This window comes from Argentina anserina, chromosome 4 (genome assembly GCF_933775445.1).
Source record: "Argentina anserina chromosome 4, drPotAnse1.1, whole genome shotgun sequence".
NCBI lineage: Eukaryota > Viridiplantae > Streptophyta > Magnoliopsida > Rosales > Rosaceae > Argentina > Argentina anserina.
The window spans coordinates 92,760-108,054 of NC_065875.1; the positions used below are offsets into that span (position 1 = coordinate 92,760).

Sequence of the window (15,295 nt, forward strand, 5' to 3'; positions counted from 1 at the left end):
GGTATACCTCAAACTCCATCCCTATCGCCAAAAATCATTAATCAAGTGCCCCAGCCACAAGCTTGCTCCTCATTTCTATGGTCCATTTTCGATCAGGTGGAATCTTGGATTGGTATTGTGGCTTACAAATTGCAGTTGCCTCCTCACTGCAAGCTTCACCTTGTGTTCCAAGTCTCTCTCCTTAAAGAGAAAGTTGGTGAGTTGCTCTCAGCCCCCTAACTGATGACGACGACGCACTGTAACTTTTGCCAAAAAAAGTACTTGACATGGTTGTTCTGAAGAAAGGTTAACGCTATGTGATAAAGTGGTTGATCAAGTGGGCCAGGCTTCCTGTGTCTGATTCTTCATGAGAAGAAACATGATCCATTATCAATCATTACCCTCAATTTCGAGCTTGAGGGCAAGCTCGCTTCCAGGGGTGGCCCTTGTGGAGATCCCTACTCTAATCTCCATGGTTTATCTCTAAGTATTAGTCGTCACTATTTTACTTCGCACCCAGTTATTAGCTATCTACACCCAAGCTGGATGCACTATGTATTTTGGTTCTTTCTGAGCTATCTAGGACCACAAAGGAGTAATGACAATATTCTATTTCATCCTTTTATGTAGCTCAAGGCCTTATATTGTAATGCTTCACCACTGTTGTGACTATGAATGAAATGACTTGAGTTTTATTTCCTTCAATTTCAGCTTTTTTCTTCCTTGTTTAATCTCGACCCCCAAGTCCCCAACAATGGGGTTTGTGCTTAGAACTAAAGGACTTGTGGGCACGTACGTAGCATTCTTGTTTCATATACAATACAAGTTGATGAATTTGATCATGGTGAAGATAGAAACATCTGAAAGATGAGAAATTTGGTAGTGGGAAAGTGGCTGATCAATCAGAGACGAAGACTTTGGAAAGTTTTAGGGTTTTGCAGAGAAGGGTTTTAGTTTAGTTTAAAACTGAAGAAGGTGGGGTAATTTATTGAAATTTTAAAACCTTTGGGTTGACAATATAAATATTGAAAGTTCTAGGACTAATTCGAAAGTAAAGAAATTAGCTATTTAGCTTAGAGTGAGACCCAAAAACAAAGCTCATCGTCATTTTAACCAGAGCATGACTATAATTGCTTATGAAAGTAAAGGTGTGTAATCTCTGAAATTTTGATCTACCCAATTTTTATTGAGTGTATGTTGTTCTTGTTTTGTTCAAATTTTGTGTTTAAAGCTTTGACTAGTTCAGAAAGTATATATATTGGACCATGATTTGTTGTATATGACTCTTAGATTTTGACTTGCAAAGCTAGGTTTATTGAATTAGGGTTGTGGGTTTTAGTTTATTAAGAATTTGTTGCGGGATCCTGTGGGAGGTAGGATTCGACCCCTTAACCTCTTGGGCGTACCTAGCTCACCTTACCACCAGAGCACCTTTGCACTTATCATATAGTATAGAAACTTTATATTTATTGCATTCTTTTGCGTCAGGTAGAATAGAATAAACACACACTCAATATGTGTAAGGTAAATTTATTTTACAAAATGTTTAAATTTTTTATAAATAAATAGGAAATAATGCAAATATTTTATTGTAAATAGTGGAGATAGATTTTTTCACGTAAATAGTTACATGAGATATGAGTGAGTAGTTACTGAAGATATGGGTTATAGTTTTTTTTAAAATTATTTATTTTCTTAATCTTTTTTATTATATATTGTTTTGTAATTTGACTATTTTATTTATATTAATTTTCTTAATGAGAATGTTTTTTAATATTGTAAATTTCTTCTGTTTTGAGCAGCAAGTCCAACATTTGGGTTATATAACAAAACCCCACCGCTAGGGTTAATGAAGTAATGAACCACATCGACATTCCCTCCCTTCATTCGCTCTCTTCAGTGCCTCCATCCCCAAATATTCACAAAATCTCAGTTTTCACTCATCTCACCCCATAACCCAATTTTCCAAACCCTAGTTCCTCAAGAGTACCCCATTTTGAAGCCGAATTGAGCTACAGGCAAGTTCTTTTTACTCTCTTCTGATCTTGTGTAGGATGAACTGGAATGGCTGTAAATATTTTTGTTTTTGTGTGTGTTTCAATCAAGGAGCCAACAGCAGAATGCCCATTTTATTTGTTCCCTGTGATTCTAAGAAGAATGGGACTGCAGCGATTGCAACAAGTGATTTGCCGATTTCAATTTCGAATGGAATTTTCCGTTTGTTTGTCTGTAATGAATGCTTTATGTGAATTATATATTTATATGAACTTAAGAACTTCAATCAAGGAAGAACATGACCTCTGTATTTCACTTTCTTATTTCTCTTCCTAATTTTTTCAAAGTTCTTCAGCAGTTCTTCTTTAGATCTGCAGGTCTATACCTTGAATCGCATCGTTGACCGAAACTTCGGTAGTACTGATTGTTTGGTCGGCTACGGTTTGAAAATTCCCCTGCCGACAAGAGTCGGTTCGGCATCGGTAGAGGCAAAAGTGGATCGGTTTACTACCGAATCCAGCCCTTCTGACTCTCTAAACTCATAATTGAGAAAGAGAGAAAACCCAGTTCAATTACTCTACTAAGCTTATATGCTTTCTTAAGCTTGGTGTGTGCTGTTTATAGGTAAAAGCTTTTGATGCATTGATTGTTCTGAAACCAAGTGTTCAAGAGGATCGTAAAATTTCGAGAAAACCCATTTGACCGTGTTCTCTTTAGTTCTTTCCCCTCTGTTGGAACTTGTCGATGTAGCATTCTTTTAAGTTTTAGAATGGTAGGAGTTCCATATGTGGTGGTGTTAGTTTTAATTAGTCTTATTTTCTTCAGATATTGTTCACGAGGTTAAGAAGCAGAAGCCATGGCTGGACATAATGACTCAAGTGCATCTGGGAAGAAATCTAGCGAGGGCCCAAATGATGTCTCTACCCTTAATGCTGAAAGTTTGCAGAGTAACGTGAAAATTATCTACTACTGGTTTGTTTTGGAACCTTTTATGCCTTGTATTTATTTTACATTGCCATGTCTACTTTGTGGGTTAAGCCTTAGAGCTTGATGTCTACACAGATATTATTGAATAGGTAGGCAATCTTTCGTATGAGGAGGAGAAAGGGTTGAGGGAGATGGGTAGATAGTGCAGTATCTCTTGTTGTTCTACTGTTGGAGTTAAATCAAGGCCACCCACCAGTTGATGGTAAAATTTGTTGGTCTTGTAAATGCTTTGAGTGGATTGTGATTGCATGTCTTACTCAAGGTTGGGTACCAAATGATATCAGGCTAGTATAATCATATATTAATCAGTGAGAAGATGTCACAGATTGTTATATATCTGTAGTTAGAACTACATGCTTGTAACCTAATACGAAGCTCTGTTTTAATATAAGTATTGGTATTTTTCCTTGTGCAGCCGAACATTTATGTCTATCATTGGCGGGGTCATTGCCGGAATTTTGGGGTTCACCGGCCTTTCTGGATTTATTCTGTATTTTTTTATTATGGCCATCACTTCGGTTGGACTCATTGCCAAGGCAGGGCTTCAAGTTCATTCGTATTTTGACAGCTGGAACCAGATTGTAATCGATGGCTTCCTGGGTGGGCTTCTGTCATTTGTGCTGTTCTGGACATTTTCTTATGACATTGTGCATATATTCTAAGGAGTATCTGTGGCATCTCAAACAAAAGAACTCCTATTTTGCTGCTGATTATATTCTGTACCGTTAGTGGAGTAAATCTGCTACTGGTTCCTGCAAGTCTTTTTTTTTTTTCTATAAACTCTGTCATCGTTTAGATGTTGTCCGCTTATGCTGTTGCCCATGAATATTTTTTGGCTGAAAGCCTATAAAAGTGATGTTGTCCGCTTATGCTGTTGCCCATGAATATTATTTGGCTGTAAGCCTATAAAAGTTCCATTGAATGAGCCTGCTATCAGACTTGTTAAAGAGCATGATAAGTAATAGTGGAGATTTGGCTCTAGGGAATTTGTTTTTTTAGAAAGGTTCTCAAAGATGCTTTTGGTTTGACATGAGACTTTTTCTTTATTTTTTGATAAGGTATTCACTACAAAGGAAGCAAGCCTTGTCTAGATTTTGGTCCAAGGTGATTAAATATGAGTTAGGAAAAAGGTGATTGTGCATGTATCGGCTCCCAGTATTTGCAAGGAATGAGATATGAGTACATATGAGTCTGAGTATATATTTACTTAAAACCATCCAACAACACAATGCTTACTTACGTGAACCTCAAGGATTAGAACTAGAATATCGGATTAAGTGTGTTTGCTTGGCCTGAGTTGCTGCTGTGACTATAACTTGTGTCTTCCCAGCAGCTTTTTTGTTTTGTTTGCTGAGACTCATGGAGCATGGGCATCTATATAGGGTAAATTCTTTCTATGGTACCTGATGTTTGGCTACTTGGACAATTTTGTACCTTATGTATGAAAGCGGACAATTTAGTACCTAAAATTCTCAAATTTAGGCCATTTTGGTACTTCTATCAATTTTGACCATATTTTCAGGGTTATTTTCGTCATTCTAGTCCTAAACTCATTAAATTCACATTTTTCTTCATTTCTTCCTATAATTGCCTCTCTTTAGAGATAATTAAATTGATATATCTACTCCACTTAGCATCTACTTCGCATATATCGAAAATAATTTTTTTTCTTAATATACTTATTCTATCTTAATTATTTTCTGCAAAGGAAATAAATTGCCTTTATGCAATTGTAATTTTTATTAATTTTTTTTAATTACTTATAATTAAAATTAATTTAAATTGATAGTTACATTATGAAAACTTATATACGTAAATCATCACAGATACTAAGTTGATGAGTTATTAAATTTTTAGTGATAACTTAGAGGCAATTTGGAGGTATTATAAAAAATGAAGTAAAGTTGAGATAAGATGACGGAAATAACTCTGAAAATATGGTCAAAATTGACATAAGTACCAAAATGGCCTAAATTTAAGAACTTTAGGTACCAAATTGTCCGCTTTCATACATCAGGTACCAAATTGTCCAAGTAGCCAAACATCAGGTACCATAGAAGGAATTTACCCCATCTATATACGCGGGAGAAATAGATAAACTAACAAGAAAATCCTCTTGTTAGTTTGCTTGAGTTTTGCATGATTGTGGTTCCTCTAATTTTACCAATTTGCCAAGCCTGTTTGTTGTATGCTATAACAGCATATGCTTTGTCCTAATTTTGGTATATTAGTTATCACTGTAGTAAGGATTTCCGCTATGACAATAAAACTTTAGGAGGATACTGAAAGGTTTAGATGTAAGACAAGATTGTAACATTTCTGGTTTGAAACATTTCTGAATATGGTAGTAAAAATCTTGGTATGAAGGTTCAGATTTTCAAATGGAAAGCTACAACTTGGAAAAGAGACATGCATCAGTGTCTACTTTGTTTTGACATCAGGACATAACTCTAGCTATGAAGCATGGTTTGAACGGCAGTGAAGTATGACAATTACAATATAAGAATCAGAATTGCTTGTTGTGGACATTTTTGTTAACAGCAACATATAGAGGCTTGAATATAAGTGTGCCTAGATGATTACTTTGTCTCTGCAAATGCAAATGCTTCTCAGGAGAGGGCCTGCATATGGTGACCATAACTTGAAGAACAATGGCATGAACATAACTTGGTGGATGTGCTGATAAGGCATTGACAGCTCCATTTGGTCTTATTACGAAACAAACATGTATTCATACACCACAATAATATTTGCTTGTCTAACATAGTAAACTAACAAGAGGCCATGTTATGCTTGCATAGATTATGATCAAGCACGGATGCATCAATTTAATTTTGGAAACAAAAGTCATCTTGTTGCAAAGCTTTGCCGTCATTTATAGATTCTTGTCTCCAAATAGCATGATTAAAGCCTCTACTTTCCAATTGAATATGAAACTGTACAAAATAAACACAACCAACAAGGAAGTCTCAGCTAGTTACATCCAACTTAACATAAACTCCTCAAGTTGGATTGCAGGACTGCATGATGAACTGATTTATCAATCACAACCTGGTCTCTCCAGTAGAGTCGCCAAATGTAAGAGGGGTTTTTGATGCGGTGCGACTAGGCCCAAAATCGATCTAGAAAATGATCCAAGAACGGCTTTGTTGTGATTGGCTTGATGGTAACATCAACAAATTGGTATCAATTTCACAATGAAACTTACACAGGGTGTGGTGAGGGAGGTGGATGTCTAAGAGTTTAGTAGAGAGAGAGGATTACATGATATTGGGTGGTGATTAAGGTGGTTTTGGTGATGGCTGGGCTTGAAGAGATGAAGCTTAATCTCCTCATTGAAGTTTCTGGGTAGTTGTCCCCCCTTCCATAACAACAGATATCTCTTTATATATATGAGCAAGGAAGAGAAGAAGGTCCTTAAGAATCGATGGGTTTGAAACGATCTCTTCATTTCAAGAGGAAGATACTTTTAACCCTGAACTCAGACTCGTGAAAGCTATGAAAAATAGAAGCGATGGTGACATGAATCTAGGTCGGCGCCTCTGCCTCCAGAATCAATGCTGTTGTGTTTATGAAGCAATATGTTTCCTTAAATGTGCTTGGAAGGGGTTACAAGGGATGAAGAATCGAAGAAATCTCTGGTGATATGGAGTGGCTGCTTTTCCTTGATTCCCTGGAGCTGTCGGAATTGGGCAAACATCCCTACTTACCTTTACAAGGGATCAAAACATTCGTAAAGGGAATCTCATTCCCGAATATATCGTCAACCACTCTAAATTCTTAAATAAGACATATAATCCAAAACAAATAACCGAACATTAACATAATTAACCAAGAATAATAATAACTTAATATCACGCCAAAATCAATTATCCGTAATTAAACATAAACGATCACAAATTCGTAATCTTAAACCTAAAAATCTCCACACGGCTCATTCAATAACTAAATTCGACAAATTATATTTCTTTGGGTTCGTATCAACGACTACGACCTAATAGAGCCACCCCTTGCTCCAATTACTATATCACGCGCCACCACATTTGCTGCGCGTGGGCCCTAAGCGCCACCCTTTCCAACCACTTCAAATCGACTCAACACCAATATCAAAGTTGTATATCACATCAAAATAGACAAGTTTCATATCTACACCCAAGCCTAGATCAGCAGGGAAATGGCTGAAAAATTGTGAGATGCCGACAGAGGGTTGACTTTCGAAACTCTAATTTGCAGCTCGATCTGGACTACAAATAACCACACACACACACACATATATATATAAATATATTCTACGGGAGTACTTAAGGTCAGATCATCTCTTTTTTTTTAATAATATTCTCTAAATTTTTTCTTTTATTTACATAATGTATGATTAAGTGAAATTTAATTGAAATTTGATTTGTTTTATTGGATGCTAAAAGAAAAGAAAATTGGTGACATTTTTATGCCGTTCTGATGGTAAAATTTGGTGTAACACAGTAACACTATTAATTGATAGTATAAATAAGCGATTTCATTGATATATAGGTATATTTCGGTAATTAAATTAATTTTAATTCTAATTTTGATGGTAGGTAAACAAAATCAATCGTAATTAGAATTGTTTATGTTCTAATTCCATGTTGAAAGTAAATAGTTCAATATAATTAAAATCTCCAAATCTAAATTTATTTCGTCTCTCGTTCTTAATGAATTTCATTTCTAATGAGTTCTACTGGCAGCTGATTCTCTGTCTAAGTTTTTTTTATTCCCTTGCCTATACCCTAATCAAGTTTTGACATGTGTTATGCCACCTAAGCAAACTAACTACTATATGCCGTCTCCATTAGCCTTTGAAAAAGAAGGTTTTAGAATTGTCAGAACTCCTGTAGATATGAATGTACATTTGTCCAAGAATAAAGGTGAAAGTGTTTCTCAATTAGAGTATTCAAGAATAATTGGGAGTCTAATGTACTTAACAAGTTGTACAAGACCAGATCTAGCTTATGCGGTTCATAAGCTAAGTAGGTATACGAGTAATCTTGGAGCTATGCATTGGCAAGGGATTAGAAGAGTACTCAAATACCTAAGGTATACTCGTACCTATGGGTTGCACTACACATCATACCCAGTTGTTATAGAAGGGTTCACTGATGCGAACTGGATATCTGACATGAAACACTTAAAGTCTACTAGCGGATATGTATTTACACTAGGAGGTGCAACCGTGTCATGGAAGTCCTAAAAACAAATAGTTATAACTAGATCCACAATGGAGTCTGAGTTTGTAGCACTAGACAAATGTGGGGAGGAAGCAGAATGGTTACGCCAGTTCATAGAGGACATTCCTAGATGGACAAAACCTGTGCATGCGATTGATATACATTGTGATAGTCAGTCTGCAATTAGCAGGGCACAAAGCAAGATGCATAATGGTAAGTCTAGACACATTCGTCGAAGAAATAATACCATTAGACAACTACTCTCAACTGGAGTTATCTCTATAGACTATGTAAAGTCTAAGGATAATATTGCTGATCCTTTAACCAAAGGGTTAAACAGAGAGTTAGTTGAAAAATAATCGAAGGGAATGGGACTAAAGCTCATTGGAAATTAAAAATCACTACAGTGGATACCCAACCTAACTGATTGGAGATTCCAAGATCTAAGTTGAAAAGGGAAAACCAAATTGTGGAGATGAGTTCGGATCACTGTGGGGAGTTCCCCAAGTCCATTCCTATGATGAAAAACAATGATACCCGTAAGGATAAGGTTAAGCTAAAACTTTTAATGATTCTTATGTGTCGAGAAATCGAGCAGAGTAATACGGGTTACTCTTAATTAAGAGATCACCTATGCAAGAGAGAAGTGAGGCCGCTTCTAGGGGAGTTAATGAAGGCATAACTCTTATCAAACTACTTGCAGAACCAGACGTGTGTTCCATGGCCAAAATGGGCACAAAAATGAGAACCGAAGTGTACCAGGGAGACTCATGTGTGAAGTATGTCATCATTTACACAAATGACGAAAAGTTCAAAGACATCGCGTCTACTATTTAGTTAGTAAAGTAAGCATACTTTCATAAGGGAAGGTTCAAAGGGTCAAACGTACCTATCCTATGCAGGTTTCAACCGTAGAAATCTATCACCAAATTCTATCGAGTCTTTGGTGGCCAATTTCATTCATGTGGGGAATTGTTGGAAAAATGGTTCATAAACCATTTAAAACCAAATTTTAATTGATTAATTAAATTAAGTTAAACTTATAATTAATCAAAGATGAACATAGATTTGAGTTCTCCATAATGAGAGCTACAAGATCATATGTTTGTTTGTATAATTTGGTTTGTGGGTGAATAAGAAATTGTCACTTAAAGATGGCTACTTAGAATGAGGGAAATGTGTTTGTCCCACATTAGAAAAGAGAAGTGTTGAAAAGACGTTATATAGAATCTATTGTGTATGGATTGTAAAGTGTGTAAGCCCCCTTATACCCTGTCGCGCACGCGCAAGGGGGTGCAAATCCCAGGTCACAATGGAAACTCGTATATGCTCGTGCGACCTGCGCACACGAATGCAACACCGAATTGAAGGTCGGAACGCATATTCTTTTTGCATTTCCGAAAATTCGGTTTTGACTTTTCAAATTCTTCTTTTGTAACAACTGTGTTATTGTGTGTTATGGAGAATTATAACAGAATTAAAATCAGTGCTTGTAACATATGTAACTCATATATGTTATGATCTTTTGATTACTATAACAGTCATCTTATTCATTGCTGATTGCAAATCCTCACTGTATAAATAGCCACCATCCTTTCATTGTAAAATCATCCATTCGAAACACAAACCTCTCCCACTCTCAAAGTTCATTAGCTTTTCTCTGGTGATAGATATAGGTACCTTTTCGAGTTCGTTGAAGGTTCTAGTTAGTAGTGTAATTTCCTAGAATTGTTTAGTCGTTATATCCTGGGAGACAAGCGCCAAGCATCTTTACACCGGTAGAAGAGGCGTAAACGTCTTAAGGACAATGTGGTATCACACACGTCTCGACTAGTTCTTTCATCACCAATCGTTCGGTATTTTGGTTGAATTTCTTTTCATGTTCTTCGTTATTAGAGTTACATTGGTTTCTAATTTATAATTATTTATAATTCAGTTTATTAAATTATATATGCAATATATCACTGTTTTTTCTAACATGGGTTTAGCAAGAATTAGATGGTGATGTAATCGAAAAAAAGAATTCAATGGTGAAGTATTTATGCCTACGAGTTGATTGATCTAGAAGCTATATGATATATAATTCTTTCTATTGCCAGCGTCACAATTATGATCCATAATTTCAACGATGCCTGCATGGAAGAATAAGGCCATAGAGAAAGTGTTTATCTAAATTCTAACCAGGGAAAATGGAAGAGCGGAATTTTGCATCTTGACAGATTAGTTAAGAGTTACACCCATCTCCACCGTGTGAGTAGAGACAACACTGGAAAATCAGGTGGGATCATGAAGCAGGCCGGAGAGACGAGAACTTTGAAAAAGGATATGGATGAAACACAGTATTTTTTTGGAATAGACACAAATCCTTCTTTGAATGATAATTTGTCTTAAGTGGCATAACACATGTCAAAAATTGAAAGGGAATAGAAAAATTGGGATAGAAGATCAGCTGCGAGTTCCATTTCAAGTTAGTAAATGTGCTCTTAGTGTAACTTCACATAATGTGCATAGAGATAGGTCGTAGGACTCTAGAGCTTTCTGATATGTTTTTGGGGGTGTTTCTAAATGTACCCAACACATTTCTAAATATACCCAACAATTCAAATTTTGTCACATTTGTTTTTCCAATTTTACCCCTATGTCAGCAAATTCACAATTCATAGCCAGCAACTCGATCTCTCTTTTGATTACCATTTCTGCAAAATCCATACTTCCTCAGCCCCCATTCTGCAATATGGGCAATCTGTTGCATATCATTTTATAAATATAATGTTTTCGATATTGTCATTTGACTCATTTGGGGTGGTTTGATAGAATTTAGTTTAATGTGGAATTCTTTATGGGTTTGGTTAATTTGGTTTATCGTGTAACTTGTTGACTTGCTGTGGAGTTGTCATGAAAGTGTTTGGGGTGAGAGAGATGCAGAGTGTGAACCATACATCGATGAGGATTTGTGTATTGTGAAACTCTATTAAATTTGGGTGGATCACTCTGACGAGAAATTTTTATATGCTATCGTAGTACCACGTGACAATGTATAGTGGTACTTTTTACCTATTATATTTCGACACGTGGATTTATTACACCAAAATTATAATATACACATTTTTATTATTTGTGAATGACCTTCATAGGTATTGATGATTTAAGATTTCGGATTTTAGAAAGAAACCTAAAATAGTATTTAACAAAATAGTTAAAATATAATTTTTCTGATTAAATCTTGCATGTCAAATTGTAATTAGAATAGTAGACCACTGAGTATTGCCACGTGGTGCTACAGTAGCACAGAAAAATTTCTCCACTCCGACCCTCAGATTATGATTCTTGTTTATCTTTACCATAACTAAAAATCATATGATTTATTAAAAAATTTCATAATTGTTTCAATCAATCTTAATTTCAGAACAAAATTAGGGACAAAGATGTTCAATTTAAGGCAACAACGTTGGTATAATTTGCAATTCCTCTATTCACGTTCATATTCATAATCAACTAGGGGGTAAATTGGCATAAATATTAATGTGGGTATAATAAGAAATTTGGTGGGTACATTTAGCAACACTCATGTTTTTATTATGGAAAAATTGCTAAAATACACCTTAAATTTGGCTGAAATTGTCAATTTACACCCGAACTTGCATTTGAGTCAATTTAACTTCTAAACTTGGTAAAAATTGCCAATTTGCACCTCATCCGTTAAATTTAACTGTATCTATCCAATTTTGCGTCACATGTCATGCACATGATGGGTAATGTTGTCATTTTTTATTTATATTTTTCTTCAAAATAAATAAAAATAATCTTTAAAATGAGGATTATTTTTTTAATCAAATTATTTATTTACATATTTTTTACATACTTAACCCTATTTCGAATTATATATTTAACATACGCACTCATTCAAATATGGTGTGTTGTGTATATATATTTTTGTATGTACACATTTATTTTTAATTTTCTATGTATTTATTTATATTTTTCTAATATCTTTTAACATACAATATCACGTAAAAAAATAAATATATAAATTAATAACATGTTTCGAAAAAAATAAAAAAACATAGTAGGAAGTGTTCTTCTTAAGTAATTTTATTAATTTATTTCATTATTAAATATGAATAAATATATAATGACAATACTGTCCTCAAATGTATGACATGTGAATTAAAATTGGATGAAAAATATTAAATTTAACGGATAAGGTGCAAATCGGCAATTTTTACCAAATTTAAGAGGAAAATTGACTCAAATACAAATTTGAGTACAAATTGATAATTATGACTAAATTTGGAGTGTAAATTGGTATTGTTTCCCTTTTATCATCGATCGCGATTTGCGTACGCCCTACATAACTGCGCAGTCGAAATAGAAGAGGGAAAAAAAGAAGTCGCCCTAAGCTTCTGGCTGTCGTCGGCCGCCTCGTCGGACTTTGATTGGGTGACAAAGTTAAGAACATGGAAGGCGATGCTGGTGGGGCGATGCCATTGTCAACAGAGAATGCGAAAGAAGAGCAGAAGGGTACCTCCTATACTTATTGGGTGAGGCAAGCGACGGAGGAAGCGGCGCCTCCCCCCGTTCCGAGGAAGCTTTCATCTCAGGATATTCTCTCCTCCCAATCTCAGCCTGCCGCCCTCGGATCTCTCTGGAATCGGGTATTCTTCTCTCTCTCTCTCTCTCTCTCTCTCTCTCTCTCTCTCTCGCGTGGAGATCCCTAGCTAAATCTATCTCAGTCTAACCAATTAGCATATCTGTTCCCGCTTAGGCTGGAACTTGGGAGGAGAAGAATGTCAATAAGTGGGCGACGGATAGAATAAAGGTATCAAACTTAGGAGCCTTTCATTATCATCATTGCTGCTTTTGATCTAGTTTTGAAAATTGAATGATTCATTGTGCAGGAGTTGCTTGTATCAGTAGGTTCACTGGAGTTCCCTGGTGGCAAAGCAGAAATATCAGATGTCTCGAAATGCATAGGGGATGTGAGTCTTATGTTTTGTTAATGCCTACTTTTTTCTGGTATTTTATTTTAATGTATCCCAAAGGAAATACTGATATTGCAGATCTCTAGTCCTCCACCTCTCCCCTTTGATTCCTTTTCTTTCCTAGAATATATATACTTCCAGAGCTTTGAGCTTTGGATGCTTCTTACTCAAATGTCATGCTTACTAGTTTCACCATTTCATTGTTTTGTTTTAACAACAGTTTCCGATCTTTCCTCATCTATGAGCTTGACTAGATACCAAATCTTTGTAATGTTGCAATCTTCAATTGTGTTATTTCAGTTGAGACTATAGATTATTATCCTGTTGAGTCTGCTGGTATACAGTTATAGCCTCATGACTCATCATTCCTCATGAGTTGATATTTACTGAGTGATCAGGCATTCTTGGTGACTGTGCGAAACAAGAAACGCGTTGGCTACACCTATGAACTAACCTTAAATGTCAAAGGTAAGTAGCTGCATTGTATTAATGCTTCTTTCCTTCTTTCCCTATGGTGTTATTTGACTTTTATGTTATCAGGGGAGTGGATTACTGGAGAGGAGAAAAAGATGGTCAAGGGACAGATAGACATCCCAGAGTTTTCATTCGGCGAGCTAGATGACTTGCAGGTATTTGGTACTCTTTCATGTTAAAGAAAAGTACACGATGGGAAGTAAGATGATTTTACTCTAGTTGAGGTTTACAGACTTCAGCATGCAATATTGTGTGGTTGATTTATAAAATCATATTGAAGGTTAGAATATATTGTCCTATGATTTTAGTTGTCTAATGAAGGACTTGTTTCAAGTAGAAATCAGGTGCTTCAATTTGGAAATAACTTGTGCTAAATGTGTTAACACAATAATATTTGCATACTCCCTTATTGCATAGCACGTCGATGATTCTTTTTATTTATATTTTTTAACCATGTTCCTTTCTAATAACAAAAGAGATAGTATTTCTAACACTGGTAAACTTAAGTGTCTGCTTCTAGGTTAGCTCGTTGTCCTCAATCCCTATGATTGTGCAATTGTTGTTGAATGTGCAAGAATTTTTATAGTTGTGGCAGTCATACCGGAACTTGTATGTCTGGAAATGAATGTAAGCAGAGAAGACTTGATTAAGTTGTCCTATATATATATATATTTATATTTTTAACCATGTTCCTTTCTAATAACAAAAGAGATAGTATTTCTAACACTAGTATACTTAAGTGTCTGCTTCTATCTTAGCTCATTGCCCTCATTCCCTATGATTGTGCAATTGTTGTTGAATGTGTCAAGAATTTTTATAGTTGTGGCAGTCATACTGGAACTTGTATGTCTGGAAATGAATGTAAGCAGAGAAGACTTGATTAAGTTGTCCTATATATACTTTTTTTTTGTGCTCAAGTTTATTTATTCTGTTGACATGTCCTTATGAACTTGCAAAATTATTAACAAGAACTCTATTTCAATTCACTGACTTGTAATTATTTGTAACTTGTGATGCAATTATAATGTGTTAATCTATTATCATATTCCACAATAAATTGCTAACTATTTGCTTCTATCTTCTGCAGATGGAAGTGAAGTTGGGTGAAGTAAAGGATCTTCTGTATCAGGATAAGTTGCAAATTAGCCAAAATTTGAGGCTATTTTTGCAGCCTGTTCGTGAGAAATTACTTCAGTTTGAACAGGAACTAAAAGATAGATAGAACTGGGGCAGATCCAGTTTGATAAAAAATAGTTGTCAAGGCTTTATTACATTTGGCAGACTGTAATTCTATTTCTGTGTTCATTTGATAACGACTTTTTCCAATGCATGTAATGGAAGGTGGGGATAGAGGCAAATCTTTCCCATAATATTTAAAACTAATTTGAGACAAAAGTGGACAGTGATATGTATTCTGTTCGGTTGGCATGAATTGTGATTTTGCAATCAGCTATCTGCTAGGTTATCAGAATTGTGGGCAGCAGATGGACAATATCAGAATTTTAGGTTTCAAGTAGGCAAAACTGAAAAGAAAAGCATCACTGGATTGAGCAACTGGAATCCCATGGCATACATGCAGTTGCCTCTTTAAAGAAGTATAACCCTACTTATATTTTAGGCAAAAATGCCGATTTGCACCATAAACTTGGTCATAATTGTTGCACCCTGAACTTGCAT

The 15,295-nt window shown here is 35.4% G+C and overlaps 2 protein-coding genes across 2 annotated transcripts; both read left to right on the forward strand.

The window, feature by feature from the left end:
• The first annotated feature begins 1,829 nt into the window (after positions 1–1,829).
• Positions 1,830–3,886, forward strand: LOC126791331 (uncharacterized). Its single transcript, XM_050517769.1, has 3 exons — positions 1,830–1,997; positions 2,800–2,946; positions 3,377–3,886. The coding sequence occupies exons 2-3, from the start codon at positions 2,831–2,833 to the stop codon at positions 3,621–3,623; spliced, it is 363 nt and encodes a 120-aa protein (XP_050373726.1). The 5' UTR covers positions 1,830–1,997; positions 2,800–2,830; the 3' UTR covers positions 3,624–3,886.
• Positions 3,887–12,524: 8,638 nt separating this feature from the next.
• On the forward strand, positions 12,525–15,026 carry LOC126791360 (uncharacterized). Its single transcript, XM_050517798.1, has 6 exons — positions 12,525–12,817; positions 12,928–12,981; positions 13,061–13,141; positions 13,543–13,612; positions 13,685–13,773; positions 14,706–15,026. The coding sequence occupies exons 1-6, from the start codon at positions 12,620–12,622 to the stop codon at positions 14,838–14,840; spliced, it is 627 nt and encodes a 208-aa protein (XP_050373755.1). The 5' UTR covers positions 12,525–12,619; the 3' UTR covers positions 14,841–15,026.
• Positions 15,027–15,295: the final 269 nt, after the last annotated feature.